General features: G+C 42.2%; 1 protein-coding gene across 2 annotated transcripts in view; it reads right to left on the reverse strand.

The window, feature by feature from the left end:
* The window catches only part of PAK1 (p21 (RAC1) activated kinase 1), a 1,330,007-nt gene that overhangs the window by 455,569 nt on the left and 855,058 nt on the right, over positions 1–19,380 (reverse strand). For both annotated transcript variants that reach the window (XM_044073352.1, XM_044073351.1), the window contains exon 5: positions 18,239–18,276. In XM_044073352.1, the coding sequence (XP_043929287.1) occupies positions 18,239–18,276 (38 nt within the window). The remainder of the gene's footprint in view (positions 1–18,238; positions 18,277–19,380) is intronic.

Below are 19,380 nucleotides of genomic sequence, written 5' to 3' on the forward strand. Positions count from 1 at the left end.
GTTCCAAAGTCCAGGTCCGGCGTCGGTTGCTGTCGCCTCTTCCCTGACGTCAGTGCGCCAGGGGTATAAAAGATGCAGCAGACGCCATTTTTTTCAGTTTTTCTTGCCCCAGATGTCAGGTGCCCCTAAAATGGTAGGCTAAATTATGCCAATAAGCACGCATGCACAAAAAACAACTTTTCCTTCATCTACAAGCAAATGCACCACATAGGTTGTATAGAGTAGGAAAGTACAGATGTGTCCCAGCAAGGAAAAAAGGGGGATGGTGGGAAGGTAACCTGGACTGCAACAGTGAATACACTCAAGCATCTACATTTATGGTAGGTACACAACTGTACTATGTTCGTGTTTCACTGTTGCAGTCATTACAATTGGGTTGAATCCCAAAGCTAAGGTTGGGAGGCTGGAGCTAAAAAGCATTAGGAGAGGCTATTAGGCCCTGCAAAACTGCAGTGGCAAAGCCTGCCATGGATTTAGAGTAGAGAGGTAGGTGATAGTGCTTTGTAAAGGTATGCACTGATCTCCAAGTTGCAGCCTCTAAGATGTCTTTGGTTGGTACTCCTCTGAGGAAGGCTGCTGATGTGGCTGCTGCTCTGGTTGAATGTGGCCTAATGCCCTTAGGCACTGATTTGCCATGCTGTGAATAGCAAAAACGAATGCAATGGCCTATCCATTTTGAAATAGTCTGTTTTAAGATAGGCTTTCCTTGTGATGCTGCAGCATATGCCACTAGAAGTTGTTCAGTCTTTCTGAAAGCTTTGGTTCTGTCCAAGTAGAAACGTAGCTGCCTGTGAAAGTCCAAAGTATGCAGAATTCTCTCTCCCTTATTCTGTGGGTTTGGATAAAAAGTAGGCAAATGAATTGTTTGGTTAAGGGCCACAATGGACACTAGCTTAGGCATAAATGTAGGGTTTTTCCTCAGTGAAACCCTGTCAGGATGGAAAATGATAAAAGGTTCCACAGCCATGAGTGCCTTTAACTCTGAGACTCTTCTAGCGGAGGTTATTGCTAGGAGCAGAGCCATTTTCCAGGATAAGAATTTTATATCAACTGCAGAGGCTGGCTCAAACGGAGGCAGTGTGAGTTTTTCCAAGACCCATGCAGGTACTGGTGCTCTCCTTGGAGGTCTTATGTTTTTGGCCCCTCTGAGGTACTGCCTTAGTAACGGATGAGAAAAAATAGGTGGTTCTGTATTGTAATGAGCTGAAATGGCAGAGGCATGAATTTTAATTGATGAAAAGGAAAGGCCTTTATCCAGCATCTCAGTTAAGTATTGCAAAATCTGAGGAATATTTGGAACAATCGTGTCAATACCTTGTGCTTGGTTCCAAGCACAGAATCTCTTCATTTGTCTGCATAACATTTTCTGGTGCTAGGCCTCCTGGCCTCCAAAATAACATCCATCACTGCTTTAGAGAGAGGTGTGTCTTGAGAGGCTACATTATCTGCCATGCTGCCAGGTTTAAGGTCTGGAGTTGGCTGTGCAGTATCTGACTGTCTTGTTGGGTTAATAAGTGAGGAATTTGAGGTAATGTCCAGGTTGGGCAGTGAGACGAGCTCTTTAGTATTGGGTACCAGTGCTGGTGGGGCCAGTCTGGGGAAATCAGTATCATTTTTGCTTCCTCTTGTCTGACCTTGATGAGTACCTTGGGGAGGAGAGGCAGAGGAGGATAGCCATATACTGTTAGATTTTTCCAGCTGAAAGACAGAGCATCCACTTTCCATGTTGCTTGGGATAAGTCCTTGTGCAAAATCTTTGTAGTTGGTAGTTGTACGGGGAGGCAAACAGGTCTATGTCCGGGCATCCCCAGGTCCTTGTTATCATGCTGAAGACTTGTGGATCCAATTTCCACTTGTGGGGATCCATTAGGTTTCTGCTTAGTTCGTCTGCCAGAGTATTTGTCCTTCCTGGCAGGAATTGTGCTTGCAGATGTACTTGGTAAGTCAATGCTGTGTTCCACAAGTTCATGCTAGCCTGCAGAGGGGGTAGGAATTGTGTGCCTTCCTGCTTGTTTATGTACCACATGACTGTAGTATTGTCCGTCTATTAGTAGTTGTCCTGGATGAAGTAGATCCTTGAAGGCTGTCAGGGCATTCTGAACGGCTAACATCTCTTTTTGATTGATATGTAGATGCATTTGACTTGCGGACCATGTGCCCTGAATACATCTTCCTGCCATATGTGCCCCCCAGGCGTAATCTGATGCATCTGTTGACAATGTCTGCCTGGCTGTGGGTAAGGAGAATGGCTGTCCCGTGTTGTGGTGACAGGCTTTTGCACACCATCAAAACTCCTGTTGCAGACAGGGAATGAGGGTAATTATTGCTTCCAGGCTGTGGCAATGTTGAGTCCAAACACTTTTTAGATACCACTGAAGTTTCCTCATATGCAGTCTTGCATATGGAATTAGCAGAATGCAGGATGCCATGAAACCCAAGGCCTGCAGAATTTGTCTTGCAGATAACTGGGTCTTTGTTGCCAACATTTTGAAATAAGTAGTCAGTTGTCTGTGTTTGTCTGGCATGAGATAAGCCATCTGGGCAATTGTATTTAAGCTTACACCCAGGAATATTATCTCTTGAGAGGGTACGAATTTTGATTTCTTTTCGTTTACTGTGTACCCTAGGCATGTTAGTAATCTTTTTACAAACGTCAGATGCTGTAGTAGAATGTCCTTGTTCTCCACTTGAATAAGGCAGTCGTCCAAGTAAGGATATATTTGTACTCCTCTTTGTCTGCAAAATGCAATTACTGGTGCCAGGCACTTTGTGAAGACCCTGGGCATAGTAGATAAGCCAAAGGGTAGTGCAGAGAATTGGTAGTGCATTGAGCCAGCTTTTAATCTGAGGTATCTTATGCATGTTTGTCTGATTGGGACATGCAGGTATGCCTCTTTTAGATCTAAAGTCACAAGCCAAGCCCTCTTGCCCAACATGGGCAGAAGCTGCTGTAAAGTCAACATTTTGAATTTTGGAATATCCAGATATGTGTTTAGAATAGATAGGTCCAGTATTGGTCTCCAGGTTTTGTCTTTTCTGGGTACCAAGAACAGTCTTGAATAGAATCCTTGTCCCTGCTCTTACTCTGGTACTTGTTGAATGGCCCTCATGTCCATGAGGGATGAAACTTGTTTTTGTGCCTCTGCCCATTGATTGCGTGGCAAGTCTGGCATACCGTTTTGCCTTGGTAGGGTGTGAAAGTGGAACCTGTAGCCTTGTGAAATTATATTTAGAACCCATTTGTCCTGGGTGATCATGTGCCAATTTTGTGAAAAAAGTGCTAGTTTTCCCCCCAAAGGGACTGCCAAAAGATAAGTGCTTGGCGCTGGAAGTGGAAAGTCATCGATACTGTTTCCTGTATGGCTCTGATGTTTCCTCTCTGCTCTTGGAGGTAGAAGCACCCCATTGTTTAGGCCTGTATGAGCCTTGGGGCTGTGATCTGCCTCTGGGGCATCTGTATCTGCCCCTTTGTGGTCTGTCTGACACTGGAAAGGACAAACTTTTTGTAGGCCAGTTCCTGCTAAATCTGAGAGGCTGTACCTGCAAGAAATCCTTGACTGTTTGCATAGATTTAGCTTTGTCCTCCATTTTCTTCAACACCTCTTCTGCTTTAGCACCAAAGTATCATGCTGTAAAGGAGCGTCTAATAGTTTTGCTTTAACACGATCTGGCAAATGTTGTTCTTTTAACCAAGCATGCATCCTAATGACAGAACCTGCAACAGCGGCCCTGCAGGAGGCCACAAGAGAATCAAAACCACATTGTAAAGTATGCTTTCCAACTTGTTCAGCTGCATGCAATAAATCCTACATTTCTTTATTGTCTGCACATTCTGTATTTGCTGACATTTTCTGTTTAAAAAAAGACATCAGATATTGCTGATATTTAAGCATATGAAATTGGCAATTTAAGGCTCTTACAGCCAAGGTAGCAGAGGTATAAATCTTTTTGCCCCATCTGTCTAGGGCCCTAGAATCCCTATCAGAGGGGATAGGGTTTTTTGCAGTAGAAGCCTTGACCCCTTTGGGACCCTGAGAGATGGTTTCTGGGTCAGCTGCAGGGTTCTTATAGAGAAATTTATGTGAATCAGGAACTCTATAGTATCTGTCAGGCTTAACAAGGGCTGGTGGTAAAGAGTCTGGAGAAAGTCTGGACTCTGAAAAAACATCATCTACAATGTCTAAAACAGGCGGGATAGCAAAGGGCCTGTGCTGGGGCAATAAAAGGAAGTCTCTGAGCCTTTTCTTGGATTCTGAGTAGTCTTGGCTCTCCCAGTGGAAATGCTCCCTCATAGTATGCAGTGTTTTCCCAAAAGAATAACCCTAATGAGGAGAGGCTGAAGGGACAGATTCTTCAGCATCCGAATCCTCATAAGGAGGAATAGAGTAATTTTGTTCAGAGGAAATGGAAACCTGGTCTGAAGATTCATATTCTAACTCTTGCCTAGGCCTCTTTTCAGGAGGGGGATGGGAACCCCTGATCAAAATAATAAGGTCTTCGGCCATTTTAAGCATCTGTTTTTTAGGCATGGAGGCCTGTCTAGGTGAATGCTGTACTTGTTTCTTTGTCTTTAGAGCTGTTTTAGTCTTTGCCTTTGTAGCTGAAGTAGGTTTCACATATAACTGTGTAGGCCTGAAAACACCCTCAGAAGCCGATGCCTGCTCAGCAGCTCCGAACCCATCTGAGGGAATAGTTTCAGAGTGTCCAATACCTTGAGTTTCCAGAGGCCCAATCGGCTCCACGTGGGAGTCGGAAGCGGCCTGTGGCTCTGAGGTAGCAGGCATCAGGGGCTGCGAAAGCGCCTCACTGAGAACCGGCGACAGGCCTAGAAGAAGCCTTGTCGTTGGATTTGGATCTCGGATGCCTGTCCTTTTCTTTTTGTAAACTCCGGTAGTCGGCTGGTCCGACGGCATTATATAATTAAATCGTCTGCCAAAGTAATGGAATGCAAAATTGTACCAACGCTTAATAGTGCGTTGGTTAAATCTAGCACAAAAACGACAACTAGCAACGTTATGGTCAGGGCCTAGGCAAGGAATACAGTAATGAAAATCCTTATGAGGTATTTGCTTCCCACAAGAAATACAGTTATTAACTTTTCCTGACATCAGTATGGAGCAAGAAAAAAGTTTCCCCAATGGGGTACTTAGCTGTAATGAAGACTTCGGATCTGAAATGCAAATCTGAAAAACTTCAGGAGTCGGCCGACCGGCACTTGCGAACTGCTTTTGCTTTGGGCACTGCGCGGCAAGAAAGACTGAAGAAAATGGCGTCGGCTGCATCTTTTATACCCCTGGCGCACTGACGTCAGGGAAGAGGCTACAGCAACCGACGCCAGACCTAGACTTTGGAACTCGGGCCGACTGCGGTAGCCTGCCAGCAGGATAACCCAATTGTAATGACTGCAACAGTGAAACACGATGAACATCCCTTTTTACAAACGTCAGATACTGTAGAAGAATGTCCATGTTTTCTGCCTAAAGTACACAATCATCCTGGTGTGGATATATCTGAATATTTCTTTGCCTGCAAAATGCAATTACTGGAGCCAGGCACTTTGTGAAGTCCCTGGGTGCAGTAGATAAGCCAAAGGGCAGTGCAGATAACTGGTAATGCAAGTAGCCTGCTTTGAAGCGGAGGTATCTTCTGCAAGATTCCCTGACTGGGGTATGCAGGTAAGCCTCAAGTGTAGAGTTACCAACCAGGCATCTTTGCCTAGCATAGGAAGTAATTGTTGAAGAGTCAACATCTTGAATTTTGGAATGTCCAGAAATGTGTTTAGAGTAGATAAGTCCAGTATTGGACGCCATGAAAAGTTTTGAATAGAAACTTTGTCCCTTTTCCTCTTCTGGTACTGGTTGAATAGTCCCCATGTTCATGAGGGACAGAACTTGTTTCTGGGCCTCTGCCCACTGATGTGGGGGCAGGTCTGGCCATCTGTTTGGGATTGGCAATGTGTGGAAATGAAATCTGTATCCCTGGGATACTACATTTAAAACCAATTTGTCCCGGGTTATCAGTTGCCAGTTTCGTGCATGAAGTGCCGGTTTTCCCCTCAAAGGGGCGGCTAAAAGGTAAGTGCTTGGTGAGTGTAGAGGGAAGTCATTGAGACTGTTTACCATAGGGAGGTGCCTTGTTGTTTCCAGATTTGGAGGTGGAGGCACCCCATTGTTTTGTTCTAAAAGTTCCTTGTGACTGAAATCTGGAGCCTTTGGAATGTCTGGGTTTGACTTGAGTGACTGTTGAAGGAACTGGAAAGGACCAGTTCTTAGTAGGCCAGTGCCTACTAAATCTTGGAGGTTGCACTTGTAAGAAATCTTTCACAGTTTACATAGATTTAGCTTTATCTTCCATCTTTTTAAAAACTTCTTCAGCCTTATTACCAAAGAGACGGTCCTGTTGTAAAGGAGCATCCAACAATTTTGCTTTAACATGATCAGGCAAAGTTTGCTCTTTGAGCCAAGCATGTCTTCTTAGCACAGACCCAGTTACAGTAGCCCTGCAAGAGGCCTCCAAAGAATCAAAAACCACATTGCAAAGCATGTTTTCCAACTTGTTCAGCTGAATGCAATAAATCCTGTAAATCTTTAATTTTCCACACAGTCAGAAATTATCATCATTTTCTGTTTAAGCAGTCCCATGATATGCTGTTGATATTTAAGCATATGAAATTGACAGTTTAAAGCCCTGATTGCCAAGGTTGCAGAAGTGTAAACCTTCTTACCACATCTATCCAGTGCCCTGGAATCTCTATCAGAAGGGGTAGGATTTTTAGCAGAAGAGGTCTTAATGCCCTTGGAACCCTGAGAAATGGTTTCAGGATATGCAGTAGGATTTTTGAAAAGGAATTTGTGGGAGTCAGGAACCCTGTAGTATCTGTCTGGCTTACAAGGAGCCGGAGGCAGAGAATCAGGAGCCATACTAGATTCTGGAAAAACATCATCAACAATATCTAGAACAGGAGGTATAGCCAAAGGCCTATGCTGAGGAAGAAGAAGAAAATCCTGACTTTCCCAGTGGAAATGTTCCCTTAAGGTATGTAAAGTTTCCCTAAAAGAAAAATCCTCAGGGGGAGAAGCAGAAGGAATGGAATCTTCTGTATCAGAGTCTTCATAAGTAGGTATAGACAAATCTTGTTCATTAGAAGAGTCAGAAAAAATAGAATCCTGTTCAGAAGATTCATAATCAATGTCTTGCCTAGGCCTCTTATAAGGAGGGTGTTGGCTACCCCTGATCAGAGTAATTAAATCTTCAGCCATTTTGATCATTTGTTTTTTAGGCATAGGGGCCTGCACATGTGGCCCAGGCGTCGGTTTTTTAGACATAGATTTAGATTTTGGCCTTATTTTTGAAGATGGCGTCAGTCTAATATACAAATCTGTAGGTCTGAAAACACCCTCAGAAGCCGGTGCCTGCACAGCGGCTCCGGACCCATCTAAGGTAGAGACATCAGCGGGTTCCATAACTGAAGCATCTCGCGGCATACCAGACTCCGAATGGGTCTCAGTAGAGGCCTGCAAATCAAAAGTAGTGGGTATCAGGGGCTGCAAAGGCACCTCACTGAGTACCAGCAAACTGGTGACTGGCTTAGGAGAGGTGTCATTAGTTTTGGACCTCCATGGTCTGTCTCTGTCTTTTTCTTTGCATTTTTTAGGTATTCCGGTAGTCGGATTGCTAACAGACGACATTTCTGGATAATTAAATTGTGAGCCAAAATATTTAGAAGCAAAAATATACCACCGTTTAATAGTGCATTGATTAAATTTAGCACAAAACTGACAGCAAGGTATGTTGTGGTCAGGGCCTAGGCAAGGAATACAGTACAAATGAAAATCCTTATGAGGTATATTTGCTTCCCACAAGTAATGCAATTATTAACTTTTACTGACATCGGTAAGGAGCAAGAAAAAGTTTCCCCAAGGGGGTACTTAGCTTTTAGTTGAAGACTTCGGTTCTGTAACTCGAAAACGAAAATTTCAGGAGACGGTCGACCGGCACTTGTGAACTGCTTCTGCTTTGGGCACCGCGCGGCAAGAAAGACTGACGTAATGGCATCGGCTGCATGTTTTATACCCCTGATGACCTGACGTCATGGAAGAAGGGACAGCAACCGACGCAAGACCCAAGACTTTGTTAATCAGGCTGACTGAGGGCAATCTGCCAGCAGATTACCCAAATATAATGACTACAACAGTGAAACATGAAGAACACCCTAGGATAGCTTGGGAGATCCTTTCCCTGTCTTTAGTCCACATAAGTCTAGGTACCCCAAACTTCAACTTATATCTGGTGGCTGGGAAGCTTAAGATATTCCAGGGCTTCCTCAATTCTCTAAATAGTTAGCTGCAAAATTAACATGTCTAACCAACCTGGCAAGCCTCAAACTCTACAATATGTTATTCGAGGATGGATGATCAAAGGTCCATGGAGATGGATGACAGCTGTGGGTGTCATTCAGCAGGTAAAGAGAACCCTATCAACACTAGGATGTACAAGTTGGGAGGATGATTTAAAACTTATAATGGCAGCCTCTTTTGGGGGTCACGCAAATAATGAATGACTATTAAGCTTCTTGGACACCATTTTCTGGAGGACAGTGTGGGGACGGGGCCCCTTCCCTGTGGACTATGTGAATTGTTAGCAGCCATTGGGGCCTCACTTCAGATGTCTAAAGTGAAGCATGTTGATCAGCCAAGGCTAGCACAATGGCTGATGGACAACAGATCAGGTATTCTTCTTCTCAAGGATGTGCTAAATCACCTATACAAAATTACTGTCAACCCCAATGGAGAAAGTCACAAATTTTGCCATAAATGGGAAATGGATATGGAGGGTAATGATTCCCTGGGAAACTTGGCATTCCCCTCTCCTTGCCCACAGGTACACAACTAAATCATGTAGATTCAGGTCTTTTGGGTGGCAATATCTATTCAAATACTTTTACACCACCTGCAAAGTTGCACAGCATTTTTGCCCAGTGTTGAACTAAATCGTTGGAGATGTCTTACAGGCAAACTAGCCGAATGATCACACATTTTCTGGGATTGCTCCAAACTAAGTGATGTTTGAACACAAGTGCAATCTCTCTAATATCTTCCCAGATCTTCCACTGATTACCAAGACTCTTCCTAGTGGGACAACTTAATGACGACAGGGTCTTATGGAAAAATGCCCTAAATATTCTACATAATGTTACTGGTAGCATAAAACCACATGTACTGCACAACAGAAATTAGTCCTGTCTCAGTTATAGCAGACACCAGGGCATGTTGTCAGAAATTAAGACAGCTAGAAATGAAAACAGTCAGGCTCGATTCAAGTGACCACGCACGGGAAAAGTGGCGAATGCGGAATAGCCAGCTACCTCTCACTAATTACTGCAAGCTCGTGTTTAGCACGATAGATGCAACATGGAGTTAAGCAACTTAAATTTGTACAGCTAACTGCATATACTGAAGATGTTGCACAATGTTTTGAAGGCATTACACATGCTGATGTACAATTGTTAACTTTATAGATTAGTTTTTAAGAAAGCTAGTACACTTGGCTGAAATAAAAAGAACAGTTTATATAAAAAAGTAGCAGAAGTTTCCATCTTCCCTGGCCAAATTGTTGCCTAGTCAGTATGACTACCATCTTGGGTCTCCCCTGGAAAAAAGGGCACTAGCCTAGTGGGTTTAACCCAGTCAACAAAACACAAACAAAATAAATTACATAAATAAAATATTTAGGTATTTTGCGAAGATAAAGAAAATGGTGATCTAGTGTTGAGAAAGGATAACACTTGCTAAACTACAGGAGTGGTATATGAAGGGTGGGAGAGAGGACACAGAAATGAAGGTAAACTACAGGAGTACTATATGAAGGGTGGGAGAGAGGACATGGAAATGAAGGTAAACTACAGGAGTGCTATATGAAGGGTGGGAGAGAGGACACGGAAATGAAGGTAAACTACAGGAGTGCTATATGAAGGGTGGGAGAGAGGACACAGAAATGAAGGTAAACTACAGGAATGCTATATGAAGGGTGGGAGAGAGGACACGGAAATGAAGGTAAGTGAACACAGCAGGTGATGCCACAAAGGGTACAAGTTAAAGGATTAGAGAGTTGACAGAATACAGTAGGGTTACTCAAGGGTGGATGAACAGTGACTGCTCCAATTCTGAGAGAGAAGTGATGCAGGTTTTTGATTTCATAGAGTGGTAGTGTAAATGGTGCCACTGCTTAGAAATGTAAAGGAGCAGGAGCATACTGCAATGTCAGTCACTGTACTGAGCAACACGTAACTGCAACTTCTCTTAGATATGGGTGCACCAGGAAGACAGTACCACGTCATATGAGAAGCCAGAGATGGCCATTTTTCTGGGGTATGTAGGATTTTTTGGGCTAGCTTCAGTTGAGTGAGTGGAGGCTGGGATTTCAAGCAGTTAAGTTGCCTGATTGCAATGCAGTGATGGAAGTGAGTGGTTAAATTATTGGAAACTATCAGTTTTGTCAATTTTAAATTTTGTTGCAGGTGTGCTAGTTTACTTATTTAGGCTGACTGCAATTTGAAGGTACAGGCTGGATATGATAAAGCGGGTAAAGGCAGATGCTGCACGTTTCCTAATGGAGCCTGTAAGGAATGGTCTCACTCTATACAGCATGTCTAGTTTCTGATTTATTTTTATTTAATTATGGGCACATGAAGATCCGATGTTTGCCTTTCACTGACTGAGCCCAAGTAGTTTGGTATGTCATTACAGTTTCCATTATGGTACCATTTGAAGATGTTAGACTAAAGTTAGTTTTAGCATTTCAGTAGATTTTATAAATGAACAGCTCAATGTTTTTCTGTCATTGAGTAGTAGGCTGGAGTCTCTCAGCCAAGTTTCTACTGGGTGTTAGATTGCACCTCTTGAAATTTACTGGCAGAAGAAATAATGGTGGCATTATTGGCATGCTGAGTGATGGAAGAGTTACCGGAGTATAAGGGCAGGTTGATGAAAATGTTACACAGACAGGGACTTAGAAATGAGCCCTGTCGAACTCCCACTGGAACAGGAAGAGAGGTGGGTGTGACTTGTTGCCATCTGACACTTTGTGGCCTGAGAAGTAAAAGGCAAATCAGTAGCAAAGCAGGGGTGGGGTAAAAGGGGGAGCTGCCTCTGGTGCATGTATTAGGGGGCACAGATAGCTCCAGCATTCTATACCAAGATACTGGAAGTGTGGAATAGCTGCAGGAAGCAGACCAGTAAAAACAAATTAGCTTTCTACAGTTAAAGCAAAAGACTTTTTTTCTTCACTTGAAGAGCTAAGGGAGTGGGCCCCCTCACAGGGGACTGTCACCAGGCACTAGATGAGCAAGCTACGGCTCAAAGAAAAATTAGGAGAGAAAAGTGTGTGTGTGTGTGTGGGGGGCTATGTCTGACAGTTTGTGGGGGAGTTTATTGTGAGAGACTTCTGAATGTTTTACATAGCTCAAGAAATACAGAAGAAATGAATTTGTTGTTTCTGTGGTGGTGAATGGTGTTTATGAATGATACTAATGCAGTGTTTCTGCTATGCAAGCTAAACAAACATGCAGGGTTGGATAGCTGACATTGATTACTAGGAGAAATTGGAGAAGTTGGGCATGAATGCATTGTATGGGTAGGGAGGGTGGCCTAATGGTTAAGGTGTTTGCCTTACAAACACAAGGTGCAGGGTTTGAGTCTCACAAGGGATAATTAGCTAGGCTTAAAATGGCTTGCAAGGGCACTTAGCTTAGTACTAATCTATGAACCTATGTTTCAAAAAGCAGTGGTTCAGAAATCAGTCCAGTAAAACTTCCACTCATGCGAAGGAACAGGATGTGGGAGTGTTTTCAGTAGTAACCGAAATGAAATTCATGTATTGATCTACTTAAAAGAACTGATATAGAATAAGAAACAGCACCTGCAAGTCTGAGATAATTCTGTGGGTAGGTTTTAATTGAAAGAGGTAAGCATAGATTTTGGAAGTTGGAACAGGTTGAACTGTGTAAGTACTGGGCAAATAAGGGGTAGAGTTAGGGCTGGAAAATGAGGTAGCAGCATTAAAGAAACAGCATTAAAAGCACATGCAGTGGTTGTAGACAGTATTATGGAAAGCAGGTTGGGCTAGGAAGGCTTGCAAAGTTTTAGAGTTTGAGGTATCCTTAACCAACTGTTTTTGATGACTTACAATACAGACTCAGGTGATTAGAAAAGCTTTTCTTTACTGTTTTTGTCTTAGAAGTACTTCAGCTTTGGTGTATTTCTCACAGCACAATAGGAATGAGGGAGTTTTGTTGGCTTGTCAGGTACTCCAGGCCTTATCTCTGTCTATCAACAGTTTTACTGTCTGTGACACCTAGGGGAATAGGTTAGATTTGACTCACTTTTTTGTAACTGTTGCATTAGCGTTTAATACAGTTAGGATGGCATGGCTGCAGTGCTGAAAAGGCAGTTTTAAAATGCTCCAGTTGTAGACTGATGGTTTTGTTGAACGTTTCTGTTGAAACTGGACAGTTTCTGACAGAACCGTTTTTGTGTACAGGAGTGTCTAAGAATGGCATAGGGCGGGTGGTGATTACTTGAAGAGCTGGGCAGAACTCCTGTTTTCCTGTTCCAATTATGTTGTCTGGGTTGTCAGAATCCAACAGACTACTGTTTCTGTACTTGATAACTTGATGAATCTGGTGGGTTGGTGATTACTTGTGTAAAAGTGTAAAGGTGGCAGAGGCGGGCAGAGGAGAGAGTTGGTCAGTAGTGGAGGACAAGGAGTTGCAAGAGGTTCACTCAGTATTCATGTCACCTAATAAAACTGTTTTGTGGAATATGTTGGTGGAAACTCCAGAAAAGGATGCCCTCAATCAAAAATTATACTGTTCATATTTAACAATTTTTATCTGCAGGATTAATCCATAGTGTTGTATGTACTGTGCACTAACTGTAAACCTTCTTACTTCACAATTAATTTAAAAAAAAAAAAAAAAAGATTTTTCTCTGCAAATGGACAACAGCAAACGAAAATACTTACCCTAGTATGGGGATTGAATTCAAGACCTTCTCCCCACATTTCATGTGGTTTTCATTACCGTGACTACTATAAAAAGTAGGAGTTTACTGAAGCAAATTGTGAAAAGGTCTAATAAGTTGCTTGGTGAACAACTGAACCTTGCATCTTTATATATTAGATGGTTAGAAAAAAATAACTGGCTCAATTTTAAAGGATTTGTTTTACATCTGTTACACGTTGAATTTAGTATTAAACAAAACAGTGTAAGAGTAGTTTTATTCCAGCAGGTATTGCTCAGATTTATATGTTTAATTTTAAAAGAACCTGCATTTGTAACGTGCTGAATTTCAGCTTTTCATCTGGTTGAAGGTATCTGTTTTGGAATGTAGATACCTACAATGGTTTTACTTTAACAGCTATTATTTAATAGAGATGTGCAATATAGGATTGTACACTTTTTGTACTTTTTGTGCAACTGTCTGAATGTTCATAGGTATGTACTAGGCTAATGGCCCTGGAGCCTTTACAAGCCTAGCCCATAGGATTACCCTGGCATCGTGCCAACTGACCTTAGTGCCTAGTGCCTCTTGTCGAGTACAGCCTCTGGGGATCACCCCAGGGTGAATTTTTTATTTCCCATCCACTCATCAAGATTTCTCTTGAAGAGGGCCAGTGATGCTCTGGCATGTATGGGTAGTCTATTTCATAGCATGGGCAGTCTTTGGATTATGAACCTGTCCCTCCAGCTTGTTCTGATTGTGGTAATGAGGCTGAGGTCTCTGGACTGTGTGGTGCAGAGGGATTGGGATTTCTTTACATGCAGAATTTCTAACAGAGCTGGGTCAGACATGGCTCTAAGTCAAGCAGAGATTGCCTCTAAGTAGGCGATATGTGACAGAGAATAGGAGTTTTTTTGAGTCTGTCCATATAGAACAAGTGTTTAAGGCCTAGGATCCTCTTTGCGAGGTACTTTTGCAGCCTCTCCAGTTGTTGCAGGTATCTAGTAAGGTAACATGCCAAATTGGGCATTGTACTCGATGATTGGCCAAATGAGGGAAGAGTAGAGGGATACAATGATCTCTTTCTTCCTGGATGCAAAACCCTTAGTAATGAGATGTGCCACAAAGAAGGACCTTCTGACCACAGTGGCAATGTGGTGGTCAAAAGAGAGGTTGCTGTCAACCTGTGTTCCCAGATCTCTTATAACGCCTTCTGTGTTCAGTGGACTACCATTGATGTGGTAATTCATGAGAACCGGGTTTTTCCCAAAGGGGATGATGACACATTTTTTGTCATTGTGCTTAAGGCCATGGTCCTGACACCAGTCGGTCTCAGTGAGGCCTTTCTGTAGGATGTCAACATCACTTGAGGAGTTAAGAATAGCTCCTAACTTGCAATCTTCTGTGAACGTTGTCAGCCAGAGGCCCTTCGTGTTGGCCTGGACTTCAGAGGAGTAGCTACCAAACAGGAAAGGACCCAGGACCGAACCCTGTGGGACTCCACTCGTGACTAGTTGGCATTCAGACTTGGAGTCAGCTACTTTCACACTGTGGGTTCTTATCTATGAGCCACTTTGCAACCCACCTAGTGATATAAGGGTTGATGTCAAGCTTAGTGACTTTTTCTGGGATTCCTGAGTGGAGAATGGTATCAAAGGACTTGGCCATATCAAGGTAGGCTGTATGAACCACTTTGCCTTCATCCACAGCTCTGGTGACTTGACTCAAAGTACTCGATCAGGTTGAGCAGGCATGATCTACCCTTCACAAAACCAAACTGTGTGGGATCTAGAGTTTGGAGATTCCCTATATCCTTGTTTATTAGGTCCATGATGATGGGTTCCACAGCTTTGCATATCAGACTCGTCAGGCTAATGGGGTGATAGCTCCCAGGGTCTGTAGTTGTTCCTCCTTTGTGGAGAAGGATGACTGTTGTGGACAAGGATGACTGTAGCAATGTGCCATTTGGTAGGGACAAAGCCTGAGGTGAGGCTGTGATTGAACAGAGCACACAGGTGAGGTGCCAGTTCACTCTGTAGTTCATGTAGAACACAGCCAGGAATACTGTCGGGTCCCATAGAAGCTGTATTCTTGGCCTTGGACAGAGCTGTTTTAACCTGTGCAGCAGTAATACTGGGTGTCTGGATAATCTACTGGTATTGTGATTGGTCCTTTGGTGGGGGAGAGAGGGGTAAAGTTGGCATTGAATCTGTCAGCCAGTATACTGGCAATATCTGCTGGCTCTGTATAGGAGGTGCCACTGTGCAGTAGTTCAGAGCAAATCTGGGTATAGTTGTGGAGATTATTTACATAACTATAGAAGGCCTTGTGGTTGTCTTTACTATCTGCTGCAGTTCTGTTTTCATAGCCAGCTTGAGGATTTGATGAGGGATCTCAACTTTTTGCTGAGGCTGACAAGGGAGTTTTTCCAGTCTTGGGACTTCACCTTATTCCGCATCAGTTTCCTCCTGTTGTAGAGTCTGTTTATGGCAGGGGACAACCAGATTGGCTTCCTTTTCTTCTGGAGGAAAGCGTCCTGGTTCTATTGGGTATGGTGACATCCATGCATTTGTGTACGTTTTTGTACATGCATTGGTGTATAATTCAGCGGTCATGCAACTATTCTCCAACTGCACGGGTGCCGTGAAGGTTAGCCACCTCTGAAGGTGTTTAAAAGTATGCATGTTCATATGTCTAAATGTATGGTGAGACCAACGTTAACTTTGTGACTGTAAACTAAATTTACATATGGGTACAAATAAAGGAACTGAACTGGAGTCGTCGTCTGTGGATAGTTGGGAACCTGATTTCTCCCAAAACAGCTTTTCCTTTCATGAAGGAAACCACAAACATCATGACTTTTAACACAAACATCTGACTCAGAACTATGAATCTAGTACTCGGCTGTCAACTGAAAAGAAAAGGAAAGCAATGACCTTTGGGGACCGAACCCGATCACTTGCAATTTGTGTGTTTGCACAGCCACTGGACCAACAAGGATTCTCTCAGCAGCTAGGTAACTGGATCCCCCACACCACAATATCAGTTTCCCCTTTCACATAGGAAATCACCATGATGCTGACCATTTGAACACACAAGCAAATGTAGAACTATGAATCCAGTATTGTATTAACAACTCAACTACAAAGAAAAACACTGACTTGTCTGGGATTGAACCCAGGACCTTCAGACATTCCACGCGGCTGTCACTGCTAATGGATGAACAAGGAGTATTTGGACAGTTGGATACTTGGTTTCCCCAAAGAGTTTCTCCTTTCAGCCATGAAACCAGGAAGCAAACTCCAAATACTCCTTGCTTGTTTGGTGGCAGTGACAACCATATGGAATACAGGATGTCCTAGGTTCAATCTCCATACAAGGGTCAGAATTACCCTTTCCTGCAGAGCTGTTGCTATATATCAGGTTCACAGCTCTTCTGGATTGGGTACTTGAATTCCCTTTAACAAAAGATGTAATAGCAAGTGGAATAAAGCTGCTTTAATGTTTGAATATACTGTGAATATTTTCTATACGTATTACCACTTTAAGACCATTGTATGACACTGCCATTTTATCCCAGAAAGCATTCAGTTTCTAAGCCTAGTGGCCATTGTGCTCAAGATCTCTGAAGTACTAATGCCATTTCTGTTGAGCTGCCAAGTACAAAATAAAAAGTTATTCTTTTGACTAAAAAGATAGAGTATCTGGTCATTTAAGTAACAAACATAAATCGGTAACCACTAGTGTCTGACAGAGCACTTACCTACAAAACAGGGGGAGTGGCAGATGTCTATTTATTTATTTTTATTTTATTTTACATTTGTTTACCGGTAAGGTCCAACTGGACAGAGCTGTCCGTTTTCAGTGGAGGCCCGGGAAGGAAAGCTCCAGAACAATTGCTAACATACTATACATAAGATATTTACACATTCAGTTATAAAAATACAGCAGACAATAACATATGATTGCACAAGATAGTTACATAAGTATAGTGGTTTAGACATGCAATTAAAAGTATAGCAGGTAGTAACATTAGATTGTTGTTCACACAGTATGTTTAGTAGAGATAATCTTGAAGATGTACTGAAGATGAGATAAGAAAGGAAAAACTAAAAAGGAGAACATAGACAAGTTCATATGAGGTGCATCAACATTTTAAGGGGAAAGCTTTTCAACTTGGTCTAGGGGAGAGTTAGTGGGTACAGATGGGGCAGTGGGGAGTAAGGGACAGTGAGTTGGTAAGTAATGTGTGATAATATATAGTGCATTTGTGGGAGTTTTATTACTAATGTGTTGCCACGTGTCTGTCATGATTAATGGCACTGCTCATGGCCCCTCCAAGAAAGGGACCCTGATCAGAATGGCACTCCTTTCATTTGACTGAATCCTTACCCATTTCCTTTATGTGAACAGGCACAAGGCTTAGACTTTGGAGAAGTCGGATGGGCTGCCTGGCAAAAGGTTACAGCTATTTGGGCTGAAAAAGAATTGTGGAATCTTAAAAAAAACATACAAATGCTAAGTCACAGATGTCTAACTGACTGCTGATTCTACACTAACTGAAAGCGGACATAAAGTACATGCCTCAAAACAAAAACCCACTATGGAAAACATCACAAGTACGAACAGCGTGTCGATAACCCTGTTCTCTCTTACAACACCAGTGCTGTGCCGTCCTGACCAGGGCTGCAACACTCAAGGTCCAATCAGTACATTTATGGAAAATGCAAGCTCTGCAAGCAAAATTAAAATATGTACCTTTAAATGCATAAATGTTAACAAACACAGTATTCAGCTCATCACATTGAATAAACCCCAAGCAAGGCTGACAACTACTCCTTAATTGTTTGGTACAGGTCAAAAAGAATGCAGCACTGTAGGGTGATTATAAACATATAACAGGAAAAAAGTGTTTCTGAACAGACTCTCTTCATTAAAGTGTTTAACCTACCATTCTCTGTGGGAAGAGCTGACCTGTACTAGTTCATTCATATATTAAAAGGAAAACAGTCTTATTTTTAAAGCAAAACATACCATTAGTGCTACAAGGAGCTCTTCTTAAACCCACTCATTAAAAGACAGAAAAACGTCATCTAAAACCACACAGGCTGACGAGCACCAAATTTATTGAAGTTAAATATGTATAATCCCGGCAGTGCACAGAAAATACAGTGTTAATTAGAAAAACATGCAGCATTTTCCACTGAAAAACACAGGTACGGAAATCTGAGAATACTCACAAGTGTATTTGAGGAACTGTAATCATCTGCGGTTGTGTCTGAAATAAAAATACAACATTACTGATGGACTCAGAATAAAAAACACAATGAAAGAATATTCATTTCAGCACTAAATTAAAAATGATCCACTGCAACCAGGTTAAAATAAAGCATAAATTGACTCTTGCAACCAAGAGTGACTTGTTAACAGATTGTGAATGTCTGCTTGACTGACAAGTGACGCAATCTTTACACAAACATGAGACTGACAGAAGCAAAGTTATAGCTTTATCAAGTTCATTAAAGTGTTGAAACTAATCCTTTAGCAACCCCCCCCCACTTCTTTTTTTCACAACCCGAGACCAAGCTCAAATGAGCTCCAAGCATTTTAACAGAACTCCTACTACAATAACTTTCTCAAACAAATAAATTAGCAGTTTGTATTGGGTACCAGTATGACAGACATGCAAGGGATTAACCTTCAAGTATTAACCAAGATTACAAAAAAAAAACAAGTATTTTGCATAAATGAGCTTAACTGCACATGAAATACAATCAGTGAATGAAGGTGCAGCAACAGATATTAAAGTTAACAAAAAAAAAAAAACAGGTTTATATCCCCATTCACTTTCCCTTCCCCAGCTGTCTGTCTGTCTGATAGGCCCTCTTATCTTACAAGGTAAGAATGGGGAGTTTTGGTTGTAGTAAAATTCATCACACCCTAGAATTTTGATAAAAATCATTTGCAAGCCTCCATTTCAAACTAACATTTCTACTCTTAAACAGCACTCCTGGTATCTATTTGAATTAATTATAACTAAAGGAAAGGTTACATACAGTAATGCATCCACCCCCTCCCAAAAAATGCAGAGTAGCTACATTCAGCAGTGCACACAGATAACACATAAATGATCTCACAGATCCCTATATAAAGTGGCCACATGCACAATATCAGTTTATGCTCGTCAATAAGGTGGCTTCAAGCCCACTATGGTCTCAGTATATACCAATTATACAATAAGGGCTAATTAGTACTCAAAAATGTGCTCACTTACTGGACAGCCTAATCACCGTGTGTAGAATGAGCATAGCCTGAAAGAATCAAGTTCATAGGTAGGTACTAGTCTATTGGCCCTATGGCCTATATAAGCCTAGCCAAAAAA

This window comes from Protopterus annectens, chromosome 5.part1 (genome assembly GCF_019279795.1).
Source record: "Protopterus annectens isolate FY-2018-M chromosome 5.part1, PAN1.0, whole genome shotgun sequence".
Lineage (NCBI taxonomy): Eukaryota > Metazoa > Chordata > Ceratodontiformes > Protopteridae > Protopterus > Protopterus annectens.